Source organism: Panthera uncia (assembly GCF_023721935.1).
Source record: "Panthera uncia isolate 11264 chromosome C1 unlocalized genomic scaffold, Puncia_PCG_1.0 HiC_scaffold_3, whole genome shotgun sequence".
Lineage (NCBI taxonomy): Eukaryota > Metazoa > Chordata > Mammalia > Carnivora > Felidae > Panthera > Panthera uncia.
The window spans coordinates 53,816,232-53,835,188 of record NW_026057584.1 but is presented as its reverse complement, the minus strand read 5'-3'; the positions used below and the strand labels follow the sequence as shown (position 1 = coordinate 53,835,188).

At 37.0% G+C, this 18,957-nt stretch overlaps 1 protein-coding gene across 4 annotated transcripts in view; it reads right to left on the bottom strand.

The window, feature by feature from the left end:
• Positions 1 to 18,957, bottom strand: part of SESTD1 (SEC14 and spectrin domain containing 1) — a 151,372-nt gene that overhangs the window by 97,938 nt on the left and 34,477 nt on the right. For 3 of the 4 annotated variants that reach the window (XR_007454355.1, XM_049615426.1, XM_049615427.1), the window contains exons 2-3: positions 7,439 to 7,518; positions 4,360 to 4,468 (exon numbers count right to left, since the gene is read on the bottom strand). Coding sequence is in view for 2 of the 4 variants with exons in the window: in XM_049615426.1 (XP_049471383.1) it covers positions 4,360 to 4,468; positions 7,439 to 7,493 (164 nt within the window). In the remaining 2 variants the exon portion in view is untranslated. Of the gene's footprint in view, positions 1 to 4,347; positions 4,469 to 7,438; positions 7,519 to 18,957 lie in introns of those variants that run through there. The other variant, XM_049615428.1, reaches the window with a different exon arrangement.

Here is an 18,957-nt window from a genome sequence, read left to right as displayed (position 1 = left end):
GTATTATGCTAAGTGAAATTAGTCAGAGAAAGACAAATATAGGACTTCACTCATATGAGGAATTTAAGATACAAAACAGATGAACGTAAGGGAAGGGAAGCAAAATAATATAAAAACAAGGAGGGGGACAAGACATAAGAAACTCTTAAATACAGAGAACAAACTGAAGGTTGCCGGAGGGGTTTTGGGTGGGGAGATGGGCTAAATAGGCAAGAGGCATTAAGAAGGACACTTGTTGGGGGTGCCTGGGTGGCGCAGTCGGTTAAGCGTCCGACTTCAGCCAGGTCACGATCTCGCGGTCCGTGAGTTCGAGCCCCGCATCAGGCTCTGGGCTGATGGCTCGGAGCCTGGAGCCTGTTTCCGATTCTGTGTCTCCCTCTCTCTCTCTGCCCCTCCCCCGTTCATGCTCTGTCTCTCTCTGTCCCAACAATAAATAAAAAACGTTGAAAAAAAAAAAAAATTAAAAAAAAAAAAAGAAGGACACTTGTTGGGATAAGCACTGGGTGTTATATAAAGGGGATGAATCACTGGATTCTACTCCTGAAATCATTATTGCACTATATGCCAACTTGGATGTAAATTTTATAAAATAAATAAAAATAAAAATAAACGAATTCTCAAGATAAGGATTCAGATTTCTGGTTAATAACAGGCAGGTATATGGAATACTAAATGGAATAAATGAAAAAAAAAAGCAAAATTAAATAAATATATAAAATAGGTATATATCATATGGTGTCTCTAGTCATTAAACATAAGCATGAAGTACAGATAAAAAACTGAAGTTTCTTTTCATTTTTACATAAGTTTTTAAAATCTATTAATATATTCAAAATGTTAATGTGTTCATTGCAAAAGGGAGACCACTTTGGGGCATGTCCTGTGAGGATGAGGCCACACAAGCACACTGCTGGAGCTGTCCTCAGACAGTCACAGCTTAGGAGGGGCCAAACTTTAACAGCAGAAAACTGGGAGACACAGCAGGTCACACAAAAAAATTAAGACATACTACTAAAAAGGACAACTTTCTAGATACATGCTGAGCACATTCTGATAGGGTAAACTTAAAAATAGTTCTGGGATGGGGGCGCCTGGGTGGCTCAGTAGGTTAAGTGGCCGACTCCGGCTCAGGTCATGATCTCACGGTCTGTGAGTCTGAGCCCCGCATCGGGCTCTTTGGTGATGGCTCGGACCCTGGAGCCTGCCTGCAATTCTATGTCTCCCTCTCTGTCTCTCCCTCCCCCACTCACACTCTGTCTCTCTCAAAAATAAACAGACATTAAAAAATTAAAAAAAGAAAAAGTTCTGGGATGGAAAGAGGGATGGGTAAATGAATAGACATGTGATCAAGTTCAATATTGGTTGGAGACTTCTAAGTGATGGGCATAATGGTATTTACAATTCTTTAAACTTTCTTGTACATTTGAAATATTTCATAATAAAATGTTGGGGGGATTATAATTTAAAAGCAGTTTTGGGGCGCCTGGGTGGCTCAGTCAGTTAAGCGTCCGACTTCAGCCCAGGTCATGATCTCACGGTTCGTGAGTTCAAGCCCTGTGTCGGGCTCTGTGCTGACAGCTTGGAGCCTGGAGCCTGTTTCGGATTCTGTGTCTCCCTCTCTCTCTGCCCCTCCCCAGCTCGTGCTCGCACTCTGTCTCTGTCAAAAATAAATAAACGTAAAAAAAAATTTTTTTAATAAATAAATAAATAAAAGCAGTTTTGAGGGGCACCTGGGTGACTCAGTCAGTTAAGCATCTGCCTTTGGCTCAGATCATGATCTCATGGTTCATGAGTTCAAACTCCACATCAGGCTCCATGCTGACAGCGTGGAGCCTGCTTTGGTTTCTCTCTCTCGCTCGCTCTCTCTCTCTCTCCCCGCTCTCTCTCTCTCCGCCCCCTCTCTCCTGCACTTCCCCCACTCGGGTGCACACAATCTCTTGCTCTCTCAAAATAAATTTTTAAAAAACATTTTAAAAAATAAATAAAATAAAAGCAGTTTTGAATGGCAGACATTCTGAAGGAGAAAAGTCAGTTTTCAAGACTGCACCCAACAAACTGATCTCCAGATTTGCAATGAAGAGCTCAAAAACACTCTAGTTCTCTAAGGAAATGTCAAGTACTGATACAGAGCTGCCAACTCTGTTTTTAAACACCCAAATTATAGAAGACTGTTCCAAGAACACCGAAAGTTAACAATTCAGTTTTCACAAATACTTGAGAAGGCCAAAACTTAGCAAAACAATTTTCAAAAATAAAGTATCCAAGTATTTATTTTGCCTTGCTAGAGTAAGTTCTTTCATTTTGCTTCAATTCATAACTTGTCTATTAGCCAGCAGGTATTTGTGGATATGCAGAAACTGATTCATAATTCACAGGACTATTATGTATATATTTATGTAAGAAAAAGAGAGAGAGAGAGATTTTAAAAGTGTAGGCTACTTTTGTCCTCCATTGTACTTGCTGCTTGCACATCCAGAGTGAATAGACAGAGGATGTGAGTCAAACTGCTGGTGCCTTAGCCGGCCTCATCTACCCAGTGCCTCTTACAATAGGGGCATTCTACTGGGCTGAGCATGATTCTAGCATACATAAGCAAGCATTTTCTTATCATAAACTTAATCACTAGCCAAATGTGTCTTCTGGAACTCAGCCTCAGTGACATGTTCCTCAAGTGTCACTGGAGGAAAATCTGCATGTTCATGGAAAAATAGTTTGTATGTCTCTAATTCTAATCCTTCCTTGGGCATTATTCAAGGATAATTTTGACGATCAGTAATTTGTCATTACAATCCAACTTCAGAACCTCACCTCACATAAAATACAACTACACTGTACTTTATTCATGTGAAATATGAAGAGCTCTGGATCGGTGTCAGCAAAGGTAGATTCTAGTCTCAGCTCTACTACTAACTAGCTGTGTGATCCTGGGCAAGTACCTATAACCTGAGTTTCAATTTCCTCACCTATATAACAAGGCAATTGGTTCAGATGGTCTCTAAGTTCCCTGACCACATATCTATGAATCATGGATACTTTTTCCAAATTTGTTAGCAGTATGTCTAGCTAGTGTTATTTACCTAGAAGTAATATGTTGTCTAATGGTGAATAACACAAATAGCTATCAGCAGCTCAGAGGACTAGGAAGGTTATCCAATACTAACACGCTGTGAAGTTTGAGAATTTTCCTTTCCAGAAAGTAAAAAAAATGAAAATTTTCACTTGAAGACCTCTATTTCCCCAAAACGGAAAAAATAATCAGCAAGAGAATCATTAAATTATAGACCATTATTGGAAGGAGGTGTAAATAAAGTCAGTTGTTCTAAAATATAGTTTTAACCATGATCTCTAGAAGATGGTTTAAAATGAAATAACCTATTACATAATAAGTTGCAAAATACAGAACCAGAATACAAAGAACTGTTTGCTCTGACTAAAATATTTAAAATTCACTATCTGGACGTTAAAAAGCATTAGATAAAGATAGTTTTGTTCCCTTTGCCACCTCTATATTTAACAAACAAAAAAATCTGCTCTCATTCTCATTATTTATAGCAATGGTTTACAAATCTGACTGCGCATTAGAATTATCTGGGAAGTTTAAAGGATTTTTTAAAAACGTCTGATGAGCAGACCTCACAAGTACAATTTGATCGGAATCTCTGGAGAGCATTAGAATCTCCCAGGCATTAGAATTTGGAAAAAAAAAAAAAATCTCCAGGTGAGTCTAACATGCAATCAGACTTCAACCCTCAAATATCACACATGGGAGAGGAAGTTGGGGAGGGAGCTTGTTTTTATTGTTGAAGTGATGGGTCAGCTGAAGCAAAAAGGAAAGTTTGTTTTGTCTTCATCCAAGAAATATAGGAATTAAAAATCCAAGGACCTTCAAAGTAAAACAAACATTTTTGGCATTTTTAAAAATAAAAATGTTTTTAAACTCCTAATAGCCTTCCTCAGTATATTAAAACCTACCAATTTATATCTGTAGATATATAGATAGATTATATATACATAGATTTAGATCTATATCTATGGAGTAAAATAGATGTTTAAATAAAAAATACTTTCTACCAAATTCTGTTTTCTCAAGTTGCATGGTATACAGATGCTCAATCTGTGTATTCCTTAAAAGCTGCAGTACATACATTTTGGAAATCTGTATCACATTATTCAGTGTATTAAGAGCATACAATAATTGTTTTATATGGTGTTGTATCAGAAATGATTAATTCTAGTGTTTTTAATTACAATGTCACTAATAAAAGCGGGTAAGATAGCAATGCGTACCTTAGTAACAGGAATCATTAGTAAATGAATGACAACATATCAAAATTTAAGAAAAGACACCTTTAGAGTCACCTTGGAATGCTGAGTAGGTAGTCTAAGGTAACACTCAGCTCATCCATATTTGTCTGTTCCAAGCATAATGGAATTGTCAGAATGAGGCCACTTCGTCGGTCCTTTCCTCCTATTAAAAGAAAAAGATACAAATATAACATGTAATAGATATTAAAGCACTAAATAAGTGTTTGAACCCAATGTTACTAAAACAAAGAGTGTTTATGATAGAAGTAAAAATACTATCTAATAGTTGTTTATCTTATATATTGTAAATGTTTATAGTAGTATAGCAAAATTATACAAATTTGAGAAAAAAGAAAAAAAAATTCACCCATGAAATCTTCAGTTAAACATAGCAATTATCATTTTGTTCAATTTTCTTCCAGTCTGTTTCTTGATATAATCAATTCATCGAGCACCTATTGCATGTCTAGCACTATAAGCATTATGAGGAAAATAAATTTCCAATCAACCTAGGAAGAAAAGTTTTATGTCGTAAGAAGAGTATAAAATACAAATTCATTGGGTAGGCTGTGTATAAAATACATAAAGTATTACAAAAAATGACTCAGAAAATGGAGAAAATGATAACAGCTGTTATAAAGGTGCAAAACTTTATACAAAAGACTTAAGAAGAATGGGTAGAATTTATTAGCTAAGCTAAAAGAGTATTAGAGTAATCTGTGACAAAGAATGGTCTGAGTTAACTCACAGAGGTCAGACAGGCATTCTGCGTTCACAAGGAGAAAAGTCCCACCCAGCTGAGAAGAGCACATGGGACCTGGATATAGAAGCATGAAAGCCAGGCAGCGGAACACACTCCCACTTCGTGTACATGCAAGTCCTCTTCAATTTTCCATCAACATTAAAATCTAGCTAATACTGGGGCTCCTGGGTGGCTCAGTCGGTTAAGCGTCCAACTTTGGCTCAGGTCATGATATCACGGTTCGTGGGTTTGAGCCCCACGTTGTGCTCTGTGCTGACAGCTCAGAGCATGGAGCCTGCTTCGGATTTTGTTTTTTCCCTCTCTCTCTGCCCCTCCCCTGCTCATGCTCACTCACTTGCTCTCTCACAAAAATAAATAAAACACTAAAAAGGTTTTTTAAAAATCTAAATAATACACACGGCTTCTTTAAAAAGTTCCCCATGTGACTTCCACACTGAAGTCCGTTCTCTGACCCCAATGACATTTATAACAATTTCAGAAGCTTAAAAACCAGCAAATACTAAAGGTAAAAACGTCATATGATCGCTAGAAATCTACCAATAAAAACTGAAAGCTGTGAAGTGAAAAAAACAACGCCTGTGAGTGCCATGAGGGCAATTCATGACGTACCTACCATAAATGATCTTCTTTTATTAGGTTACCCATATAAATTAACAATACTCAACCAGTTTGTTTAACCTGAATAAATGTAATTTCAAATGGTTCAACTTAATAGATAATCAATAGTGACTTCAACTACTCATGGTTTTGTTCAGGTTTTACTTTTTAAAAACCCATACCCATGAGTATCAAAATGTCTCCCCCAAATGATTTTGGTTTAAAAAGTTTTTCTCTATTATTAAAAACATTTGAAAATTATTGGTTGAAATAATTAACAATCAATAGAGGAAGTCTAGAGGGAAGGCCTAAGGGAAATTTTCATTTGCTCCTCAAAAATCGCTAAGCTTTATCATTGCATTAAGCCAAATGTGCAAAAAGGTTCATATTTGAACCACAGCATTCTGACCCACTATGGAAATGTCTTCAGAGGACAGGTCTAACACTCAGGACCACACTTAACCTCACACCCTCAAGTTTTTGCTAAGGGACAATAAAATAATCACTAGAGTAAACAAAAAGAGAGAAGCAAAGACGAAAAAGACTTTCAAGGCAGATATGGCCAACCAAGTCATATGCTGCATAGAGTCGAGTGTCATAAAAATGCAAAAATGCCACTAATAAAAATTATGAAAGAATAATAATATCCATTTTTGGCAACAGTGTAGGCAAATAGGCATTTTCATACACGGTTACAAGAAACAGAAATTCAAACAATATTCTTAGAGTGTAATCTGACAAAACTTAACACAAATTTAAATACCAATTCTCCTTAATACTTCCACTTACGGGAATTGATACTGCTGAACTTGTACAAAGTACACAATGAATAAGAATGTTTCCTGTAATACCGTTAATATCAGACAAGAATGGTGAAAATATAAGTGTCAACTGGTAAGTTTTTTAAAAAAAGGAAATACAACAATACTAGTGAAATTCAAGAACTTATTTTACCCTTTATAACATACACTAGAAAAACATGCCAATTTACAGAGGGATACAATACACTTTTTAAAAAGGACATTAGGACATTTATAGCCTAAAGATCAAGACAATTCTGATAGGATCTAAAGTGAAAAAGAAAAAGCATGATGATAAAAAAAAACAAAAAAAACAAAAACTCAAGTAACCCTTAACAGGCAGGCCACAGCACCTATTCCCAACTGCATGCAAATTTACTCAATGATCCGTAATTCCAGAAAATCACTATACTCAGCGTACCACACTACTGCTCTCATACTAATACGGCACCTTGCAGTTTCTCTTTGATTCTTAGCGGATACACACTTCTGGGTTAATAACTAGAGATAAATGCAAGCCTGTACAACCAAGTTCAAACAGTGCAAAGTGAAAGCGATGCAGCTGATACTTCCTAACTCCTCCAAGTGCACTGAAACGATCTCATGGAAGATGGAAGACAAAAGCTAGGATACAGGATATCATACCAACTAATTCTATATTTCAAAAACAATTACTTCAGTGCTGGCTAGTCAATTATTCTTGGCCAGTATTATTTTTATATAAAAAGTGAGATATCATGACATCTACCTTGTAGAGGTCATTTAAATCAATTACAGAATAAACACTGGCCTGCCAAGTACCAACAGTGACAGAGGTGGCTCGCACAGTTATCCATTCTGATTAAAAGAGGTCTCAAAATATCTCTGAGACAAAACCTTCACAGAAAAATGCAATTCTGTCAAACTTGTCAAAGAAAAAAAGTTTAAACAAATTTATACATCAAACACTTCCAATTTTAAGAAGAAAACATACCTGAAAGGAAGGCAAGCTTTTTCTTCAGAATAGGTAATATTACTGAGGCCTCCATTTTACTCCAGTAAACTTCCTCACTTCTGAAAACAAAGAAAGTTAAAGGTCAACTGCAAGATCATAACTATTCTATGAAATACATACTTATGATGGCTTATCCCAGGGTGTCTCAATTTCAGCATTACTGATATTTTGAGTCAGATTATTCCTTCTTTTTTGTAAGAAATGTCCTGTACATTGTATTTGGCAGCATCCCTGGCCTCTTCCCATTAGAATACCAATAGTATCCTCCCTTCTAAGCTCGAACAACCAAAATGTCTCCAGACATTGCCAAATATACTCTGGTAGGTAAAATCACAGCCATTTGAGAATCACTGGCTTAACTGTTTTTTTCTTTTTTGTTTTTTTTAAGTAGGTTCCACACCCAACGTGAGGCTAGAACTCAGGACCCTCAGATCAAGAGGCACATGCTCTACCAACTGAGCCAGCCAGGCACCCCACTATCTTAACTGTTTTTCAGAGCAGTACTCTTGGGCTACAACAGTGTCTAGCACATAGCAGTAACTGTATAAATTACCGTCGAATAGAGGAATGAACTACTCAATCTTTTCTCTATTGCTCTTATTATACGACTTCCAAATATCTGACTTCAGTTCCACTACTAAATGTCTGTGTCTGATTTCTCACATTTTTGCTTCTTCATATCACACTGTAACACACCTTATGGTCATGTTTACCTCAAGACACTTCCTAATACACTGTTTCAATTTTTGCCCCCACTGTTAACTGTCTCCATCTCTCCACATTCTGAATTGTTTTAATTCTCCAGGAAAAAATCTGCTTAACCCAGTTGATTTTTCCTACTGAGGAATTGGTTTGGTTCCTACCACATTTACTGTTCTTGGTTTAATTTTCTAGTGTCCATTTGGCCACAGTCAGGGGTTATGGCTAAACACAAAATGGGACTATCCATACAGCAAGGCCTAAGGACAAGACAGCTTCCCTTAAAAGGGAGCTTTAACATGGCAGACACCTGGAGGCTTAGCCAACCCAGTATATTGTTAAAACAGGATTCTGAGGTGAGGACCTTTAAAACAAAACAAGAAAATTAAAGGTTCAATTATATTATCCACCTATACTTAATTGCATGTCTAAGAGAGTATTCTCCATCACATTTTATCCTTCCTGCCCCACCCCTCCTCACACCCACCATCACAATACTGTGGCAGTTACTTACAATACCCCATGAATTTGCATGTTATTTAGTTAAGCCATACTCTTTTTTGTAATAGCCTCCTCTTTCTTTTTAAATTGAGATAACTGACATATAGCATTGTAGTGGTTTAGGTGTCTTTTTAAATTGAGATAACTGACATATAGCATTGTAGTAGTTTAGGTGTACAACATGATTCAGTATTCATATTTATTGCAAAGTGATCAACACAGTCTAGTTAATATCTGTCACCATACAATTGCAAAAATTTTTTTTTCTTGTCAGGAGAATCTTTTTAAGGCCTACTCTCCTGGCAATTTTCAAATATGCAATACAGTATTATAAACTATAGTCACCACAAAGCATACTTTGTGACTCCACATGAAAGTGTATTACTTATTCGGCAAATAACTGCAATAAACTTATCCCATTTCAGGTACTGTGCTATCAGCTAGAGCTAAAAACTCAAGTCACAGCCCTGCCGTGGGGGAAAAAATGCAGTCTTTAAGAAAAAAAAACCTCAGATATTAACAAAAAAGAAAAAATGTAGCCTTAAAATTTGTCAAATAATGACTAAGCAAGATTAAAGAAGTGTATTATTTTACAGCTTTTGTGCATACAACTAAAACAGTATCACCATTATTTGTACCTCTCTTCACGGAAAAAATGCTGTCAAACTATATATATTCTTTACAAGTTATATTACTGAATATTTGTTTATAACCCGTTCATTTTTGTTCAGCATCAGCCCCGGCTGAATACAATTGGTAGGAAAAATGATGGAAAAACTCACACTATGCATTTCAAATCTGAAACTGGTAGTACTTTATGTTTCCAGATCAGTATCTTGACCTGATCAATCAGTTCGCCAGCCCTACAAAAACCAGACAGCTCAGATTCACATCTATGGTCCCTTCTCTTGTGACCATTGTTTCAGAGACCAGATTTGAAAGCTCAATGATGTCGGGGTTCAGAATGAGTTGCCCCAAGTATGCCCCTTGCACAATTATGTTGAGCTAAAACAGAAGACACAGGAAAAAACTCTGACCTTCCCCCAGCTGCCTAAAATAACTTCGATAAAGGGCCTGCTCCAGGAAGAGAGCTATCACTATTGATAACCACATTCTAATATTAAGTCAAGGCAATAGACAGGGAGGAACTTAAACTTTATTTTTTAAGATTTTATTTTTAAGTAATCTCTACACCTAACATGGGGCTTAAACTCACAACCCCAAAATCAAGAGTTGCATGCTCCATCAAGTGAGCCAGCCAGGTACCTGAAGTTTAATCTTTGATCAAATTTTCATATATAGGGATGCCTGGGAGACTCAGTCGATTAAGCATCCAACTTCGGCTCAGGTCATGATCTCGCGGTCTGTGAGTTCGAGCCCTGCATTGGGCTCTGTGCTAACAGCTCAGGGCCTGGAGCCTGCTTTGGATTCTGTGTCTCCCTCTCTCTCTGTGCCTCCCCCGCTCACACTCTTTCTCAAAAGCAAATTAAAAAATTTTTGACATATATGTGTATAATATACATGTATATATATACAATATATTTATAGTTTATATGTATAATGTATACATGTGTATGTATATATGATATATATGGATATATCATATATACATACGTGCTACTATCTTGATTCATGCTAAGGCAACTTTTGCCTACCATTGCTTCTGCAATCATCAGTGCAAATGGCAAGTGATGTAAGAACTGTTATAAAAACAGTTTTGATCTCAGAGAGTTGTGCAAGCTGGAAGTAAGAGACCTGCTGCTCTAGGACGTCAATGGGATGCTCCCACAAAGGAATTTCAGCCCTGAAGGGGTAATACCAATACAAGTACAACTCAGTCATAGAAACAGAACTGGCTTCCTAATCAGACTTTTCTTTTGGCACGGATGCACAACCACCTGCCTTTGACTCCTTACTATTTTGAGCCTACTTTACCATCCTTATCAATTCTGTGAGCTGTATAATATCCTTCCAATAAATCCCCTTTCTACTTAAGTTAGCTAGAGTAGCCTTCTCAACTAGTCAATGGAGAAACTCGATTGATACAGGAAGCAAAACTCCAATTTAGAGTTGTAGATGGTGTCTGCTTTTTTAAATCTGTTACCATTTATTCTGAATGAAAATGTCCGTCAATACTAAGGTTTTCAGCCTTGCTACAATAAAACCCAATTAACCAGTACCCATGAGAAAACATCTGGAATTCCTAGGATCCCACAAGGCCTAAGAAATGACAGCTGCCGCTGACCCTTAAAGTAGCATCTGCGTTATCCAAGGTTTACAGGCCAAGTTATTGATTTTTACACTGAGAAGTACCAAATTTTTCACCATTGTATTCTCCATATAAAGTGAAAAAGGAAGATGGTCTCAGTTCCCAGTCTAGATGTACCTTCACACACTATGATATCCAGAAGCAATCTTATTTTTTGTCACTGTCTCCTGAGATGAATGCTTTATTCAAACTTTCCATTACTTTACTGAACCACCACAGCATGACGAAACACTAAATTGTTTTTTTTTCTTTTTTTTAAGAATATGTTGAAACTGATGAAGTAGCTTAAAGTAATGAGAAATACAGTTTTGGGGTACGTAGGTCAATTCAAATGACCTGGTGGATAAAATGCGAAGCAGTCAAGAAATGAAAGCTGTGATGTTTACCCTTCTAGAGTCTCCTTTCCATCAATCTTTCACTGCTGTCACAAGAGAAGAGTAATGAAAAATGATTACTGTACTACTAGCTCCAATTAAAAATAGTTTTTCAAAAGTTATTTTAAAAATGTTTTTAATGTTTATTTATTTTTGAGAGAGAGAGAGAGAGCGAGCTGGGGAGGGGCAGAGAGGGATACAGATTCTGAAACAGGCTCCATGCTCTGAGCTGTCAGGCTTGAACCCATGAACCATGAGATCATGTCCTGAGCCAAAATTGGATGCTTAACTAACTGAGCCACCCAGAAGCCCCTCAAAAGTTATTTTAGATTTTGCTAGTCATTAGCACAGACATAAATAACAAAAAACAAATTTGCCTATCTCTGGTCATCTTATATATCTCACAGATAGTTAAAACAGTGAACAAAACACAAAAAAATAAAGGAAAATCTTGCAAAATACAACCATCCAATACCATCACCACAATAAAATGTAAAATGACACAAAGTCATGGCTGTTCTCTAATCGTATAGTTATAGATCAGTATTTTTCATAAGATGCTTATTCAACCAAAATATATCTGAGTGGATTATATTCTCAAACAAGGAATGAAACCAATGATGAATATTTACCTGACCTTAATTAATTAATAAAGCAAGGGAAAAAACGTTCTTAAAAACTTGCTAAATGAAGTTAAGAAATGGAAGAATTAAACAATTCAAAACATGCTTAATGAAAATGTCATATATCGCATACGGTCATTTAAAATGACCTATTTTGGGGGCGCCTAGGTGGCTCAGTCAGTTAAGCGTCGACTTCAGCTCAGGTTGTGATCTCGCAGTTCGTGGGTTCGAGCCCATGTTGGGCTCTGTGCTCTGAGCACAGAGCCTGCTTCGGATCCTCTATCTCCCTCTCTGCCCCTCACACGCTCTCTCTCAAAAATAAATAAACATTAAAATAAAATAAAATGACCTATTTTGTTACAATTTATTAAATATGAAAGAAGCAGAAAGTCAGAGTTTATAGCAAATAAGGTGCCTTAGAGACAAGTGAATATGAAGAAAATATTCAACCATGACTGCAAGTTACCTTTAATCAAAAGTAAAAAACAAGGAAGTAAATTATCATCATTCCTAGATGCAAAATAAATTCTATCTAAAACAGAGAGAGCCCTTTATGGTTACAGACTATGAATTCTGAGAACTAGATATGTAAAGGAAATGAAGTTTCAACTGATATCTGTAAACATCTTCTACTTTGAGTATCTCTCTCAAAATCTGGGAGCATTAAAAGAGGAAAATTGGGGCAGCCAAATAAATTGCCATCTTGCCCCCCACAGAGCAGAGACCAAGTCTGAGAGATTTATCTTTGTATTCATTCATTCATTCATTCCTCATTTAACAAAATGGTAGTAAGCACCTAACAGATCAAGACAATGCTAGATGCTAGACAGACCTGGCATTCAACAAGTATCTAATAAATGAATGTATAAATAACGAAACAAACACTAAAGTAAAGCACCCTAGGAATCCTATCATTATCACAAGTACCTGGATGTCAACACCTTGTGGTGTTGCAAACATAGGATCACATGTACATGCTCTTCCTTCAAAGCAGCTTTTCCCAATTTCTTTCTACTGGGACAGTCTCACACAGATCCAGCAGGTATATAAATTATTGGGATGCTGGAGAAAGGCAGGTCTGTGATGGTGCTTAGATGCACATCAATGGTGCTACCAAAGGGCAGCCAGTAGAGGGCAACAGAGGATGTGCTGAGTATCAGGAAAAGAGAATTGCAAGCCTTTTAATCAAGACTGGGCAAATTACACTTCATAAGAGATTGTAATTGATGACATGAGTGGGTGCACTGGAACTCCTCTCTCAATAAGTATAAATCAACCAGTTTATTTGGAAAATTTAGTTAGATTCTTCGAAGAGCTTTAACAACCAGTGAAAACCCATTAGGATAGCCTAAGGCTAACTAAATCATCTCTAATAAGTCTACATCATGTAGACACATAATGGCAATGAACAAAATCAGAATGCAAGCTCCTTAGCCTGCAGTTCCAGAAGAAATACTACAGCTGTCCTTAAACTCAGATCAGAATACCTCTGTTGTTACGAAATAAAAGCAATTGTGGAGATGGAAACAAGAAAGCACACATATAGATCCTCACTATCTAACTGGGTTCACCATATGTGTGTGTGTGTGTGTATGTGTGTGTGTATAATATATATATATATATATATATAATGCAGAAATAAACATTACTCAACTTTACAATGATACATCAAAAGCAGATCACAAGCTGAAAATGTATGTAATTTTTCATTATGGCAGATGCCAGTGTATGATTATTAACTGGTTTTACAACAATATTGACAGTTCTAAATGGAAGAACAACAATCTTTTTGGGTACAGTTTAAATAAAAATGATAAAATAATGGTTAGTTTTGACCAAAATACACATTTAGACAAAATTGCAATTCCTCTAAATAAAATTGAAAGCTAAAGTATGGCCATATAACACCACTTTTACAGATGCATCAGGACCTAGTTTATTCAAGGAATAATGGAGGGAGAAAGGAAGAAAGGTTAGAAAGAGAAATATTTGAAGTTTGCTATGAAAATATCAATAATCTATCTGGAAAGAAAAAAAATTTTTTTAATTATTTTTTTTAACGTTTATTTATTTTTGAGACAGAGAGAGACAGAGCATGAACGGGGGAGGGTCAGAGAGAGGGAGACACAGAGTCTGAAACAGGCTCCAGGCTCTGAGCTGTCAGCACAGAGCCCGACGCGGGGCTCGAACTCACGGACCGTGAAATCATGACCTGAGCCGAAGTCGGATGACCAACTGACTGAGCCACCCAGGCGCCCCGAAAAAAATTCTATATTAAGTTCAGCTTGAACATTAAAAGTCCTATACTGTAACTTAACTTCAAAAATTCAAAAACCTACTGCTAATGGTAATGATAGCCCACCACTTAAAAACTCTTTTCAAAAACAATAAAAATAGCTATTCCTACACCACCATTCTAGCCCTGCCTATTTTTCGAAGGAGCCACAGACACTGATGTCTACAAGGTCAGAAACGTAAGGAACTTATTAGCTCCTTAAATATTTCTCTACAATTCTAGCTATTCTACCAAACCTTTAGCAGCTCCAAACTTCCATTTTGAAGGTCCAGCTTTAAAAATTCTTTAACACTATTAGTTTTTCAAATCTCTGGCTCCTCTTCTCCTTATATTAATTCTCAGGAGTTTGGCTGCTTCACCAAAACTGGGGAGGCAAAGGAAAAAGGAATATTGCTTTAGAGAATTACAGAAGAATAGAATTCCAGGAAAGTAATTTCTGGCATCTCCAGCTATAGAGTACCTCCTGGCTAGAGCCTCTTCAGAGGCTTCCAAAGCTCTCAGATGAGCTCTCTACCTGCATGGCTCAGTCTTAAACTAGCTCCAAGAAGCCTGGGCCACTTCCATTTCCAAGGCAATGATTAAGTCTACTGAGGTCACCTGGCTGGGTAGGTCTCTCTCCATCATCAGAGGAAGATGCATGCACAACCCTAATAACTTCACAAACTCATGGTCTCATTTCTAGATCCCAACCCCTCTTCACCTGCCATTGGCGTCTCCTGCCCTCCTCTTCACCTCAGAATTTCTCTGAGTACTCACCAAACTCCTCTCTCCCAGCCTTTATCGTAGACAGAAGTGTTCTTACTCTCTTTGGCAAAGACATACATGCCTTTCATTGAGCTGATCTCAGACAAAATCCAATATCCCAGATATAAACAGTTTAACAGATTTGAACAGAGGTTCATTACGTATCATCAGATTCCTAATTCCAAAGAATTGGCATACAAATTAATTTTTAGTAACCAATTATTTATATGCTGGATACCACACATTCACAAGGCAACTTCTGTACAAGGGAAATCTAACACAAATTGAGATTTTGGCACTATCACATTTTTTTGTTTATATAATGTCAGTATAAGGCACATAGCAAACACCACACTGGAAAAAAGGTAAAAAATTGTAAAATGGAAAACTACTCAAAAATGGAATTATAATATTACCAGGCAGAAAGAAGCCAGTGGAACATGTGAAGAGTTATTTTCCATCATGCTAAAAGTCTCATTTAAAAAACAATGTATATAAAAAAAAATGTGATACGTTTAACGTTTCTAAGGTGAAACTACAAAAACAATACTGAACATACTACAAATCCTTTAACTTGTTCAGTAACTGAAATGTCACTTCACTATCAATGGAACAAAGTAATCTAAGGCGCATAAAAACTATTTATAGAATAATCACCTCTTTTATACCTCATAAGGACTATTAGTAATACCAGATACCTTTCCCAAGCAAAGACCTCCCCCACTAAAGAATTTCCCTGCCATAGGATTCTGTTTCAAAGAGCTGTTCCCTCTGAAAAGCAGTTTAGTGCAGCAGTAAATAAAGACCATGGCCTTGGAGACCAGGTGGGACTCCAAGGCAGCCACTTACTAACTAGGTGGCTTGGGCAATTCCTTTAATTTCTCTTCAGGGGCATAATCACTGAGCTCACAGGACTGAGGATTAGGTGAACTAACATTACTGTTAGTGTTTAATATACTCCAGGATGGTAGGCATTCAACAAATAGCACCTAGTATTAGCAGGTAAAACTTCCCTCCTCCACTAATTACTGATTTACTATCAATGATTTTCCAAAGGCCATAGTCAAATCATCCCCTCCTAAGGCTTTCTTGGTCCAACACACTAAAATGGCCACAACCCCATTACAACCAAATAACTTAATACACCCTGGCATTTTTTTATGTTCAAGAATTTTATTTCATCCTCACAACAACATACTATTTTGTTAGTATCCCCATTTTTTCTGATAAGTGAGGCACAGAGAATTTCCCAAGATCATACAGAAATTAACAGATTTATAAATCACAGACTTAGAACCATAGAGAGCATCTACTCCAACTTTTTCATTTTATTGATAAGGAAACTTAGTCTGTTTGGCTGCTATAACAAAAATACCATAGACTGAGTAACTTATAAACAATAACTATTTCTCATGGTTCTGCTCAGGCTGCTATTTAACAAAATACCATAGAGTGGGTGCCTTATAAATAACAGAAATTTATTTCTCATATTTCTGGAGGCCGAGAAGTCTAAGATTAATATGCAGGTGGATTCAGTGCCTGATGGAAGGCCCACTCCTGTTCTACAAAAGGACCGTCTTCTACATGTGTCCTCCCATGGTGGAAAGGGCAAGGGAGTTCTAATGGGGTCTCTTTTATAAGAGCACACTAATCACCTACCAAGGCCCACCTCCAAATACCTTCACACTGGGGATTTGTTTTCAACATACGAATTTGGGGGGGGGGGGGGACACAAACATCAAACCTAAAACAGAAACTGAGATCTAGAGGACATATATTTACCCTCCTAAGGCTACATGGCAAATAACATTAAACCCAGCTTCAGGAAACCCTAAAACCTTGCACAGTGCTTCTCTCCACCGTATTATTTTATCATATAATAAAATATAAATTAAAAACACACAAATCGGGCGCCTGGGTGGCTCAGTTGGTTGAATGTCTGACTCTAGATTTCCACTCAAGTCATGATCCCAGGGTCGTGGGATAAAGCCCCATGCACTGAGCATGGAGCGCCTGCTTAAGATATTCATTCTCTCTCTCTCTCTCTCTCTCTCTCTCTCTCTCTCCCTCTCTCCCCCCCCCCCCCCCCCCACTCTCACACACTCTCAATGTCCATCAATTCTGAATGGATAAACAAAATGTGGTATTATCCATGTAATAGAATACTACCTGGCAAGAAAAAGGAGTGAAGTATTGATACATGGTATAACATCAGTGAACCTTAAAACATACTAAGTGACAGAAGCCAGACACAAAAGGTCACATGTTACAGGATTCCACTTATATTAAATATCCAAAATTGGCAAATTCATAGAGACAGAAAGTAAGTTAATGGTTGCCCAGGGCTGGAGTAGGTGTGGGAAATGACTGGTAATGGGTGTAAGGATTCTTTTCTGGGGTGATGAAAGTGTTATAAGATCAAATTATGGTGATAGTCCCTGCAAATCTACTAAAAATCACTGAATTATACACTTAAAATGGGTGAATTCTATGGCATGTAAATTTTACCTCAATAAAACTGCCAAAAAATAATTTAAAAAAGTAAATAGAATTGTCTATTTTGTAGATTGGGGAAATCTGGATAAAAATGATGTACAATTCTGGAGCACCTGGGTGGCTCAGTCTTGTATGCGTCCAATTGTTGATTTCAGCTCAGGTCAAGATCCCACGGTCCTGGGTTTGACACTGACAGCACAGAGCCTGCTTGTGATTCACTCTCTCCCCATCCCCTGCTCACGTGTGTGCACGCTCTCTCTCTAAATAAATAAACTTAAAAAAAAAAAAATGACTAACAGTGCTGAAAATGTTCTATAAGGCAATATATAATCACTTTGTGTTTGCTGCTTCATTTAGAACTCACAACAATACTATTAGAATTAGTGTTGTCACCACTTAACAGCTGAATAAACTGAGACTTAGTGAGATGAAGAGAGGTCACCCTGCCCAAAGTCATGTAGTTCATAAACAGCAAAACTAGAATTTAAACCCAAGGCTGGGCCCAAGGCCTAAATACATTAGTTCCCATGCTCTTGTTTAATGTAGTAACTTTTATTATAAAATGAATAAAATCTTTAACAGTTCTTGAACAGATTGTTCATTTTTAAAATTTAATGACATGAACGTTGTTAGGGGAGTCTCCTATTGTCTAGTAACACTGACTTTTAATATTTGCAAATAGAATTTGTCTGGAATCTGAGTCAATAATGGGGCAGGGGAGGGATATACATAGAACAGACTTGGCAACGTGTTAATTGTTGAAAGTAGACAATATGTAAATAGTGGCTCGTTTTACTATTCTGTTTTTGTATGATCAAAAATTTCTGATAAGATTAAGAACACTCAATCTTAAACATGCCAATCCGGAAAAAGAGGAAGCCACAATCCTTTAAAATTCTGTTGCACTTAGCAATATTTTATTTCAAAATCAAGAAGACACAAGAAGTAGACTACATATAATTTTTAAATATTCACATAGTCACCATCATATTCTAAAACCTTTATGGAGAAAGATCTGAGTATTTGGTCCTCATGTAAAACTGCTGAGAAGGAAGAGATCAATTCTGTCAAAACGCAGAAACCAGGAGATAAAAAGAAGCAGGCAGGCAGGCAAAACTTTTGTTCCCTGTCTCTTCAGGTCTTTCATACCTTATGACTGGGGTCATTTCCTCAGCAGTCTCCCTCTCACTCTATCACCATGACCATATTATACTATTTTTAATTAAATTACTAAGAAAAGCAAAAGCGTACGTCCACAATAGGCACTCACTGTAACATGTCAACAGCAGTGGTTGGTCAGAGACCAGGCAGATCTCCTAGGAGAAGAATCAATTAAATATTATATGGATTAGCCCACAAAAGTCCAAATGTTCTGCATGTCACACGTTTCAACACTTAAGAGCACAGTTCCAAATTTAGTAACAATTTATTTTAGCTATAGTCAATAAAACCAAAAAGGTTATGTCTGAAATCAAAAGTAGGTGTTAGATCTGAAT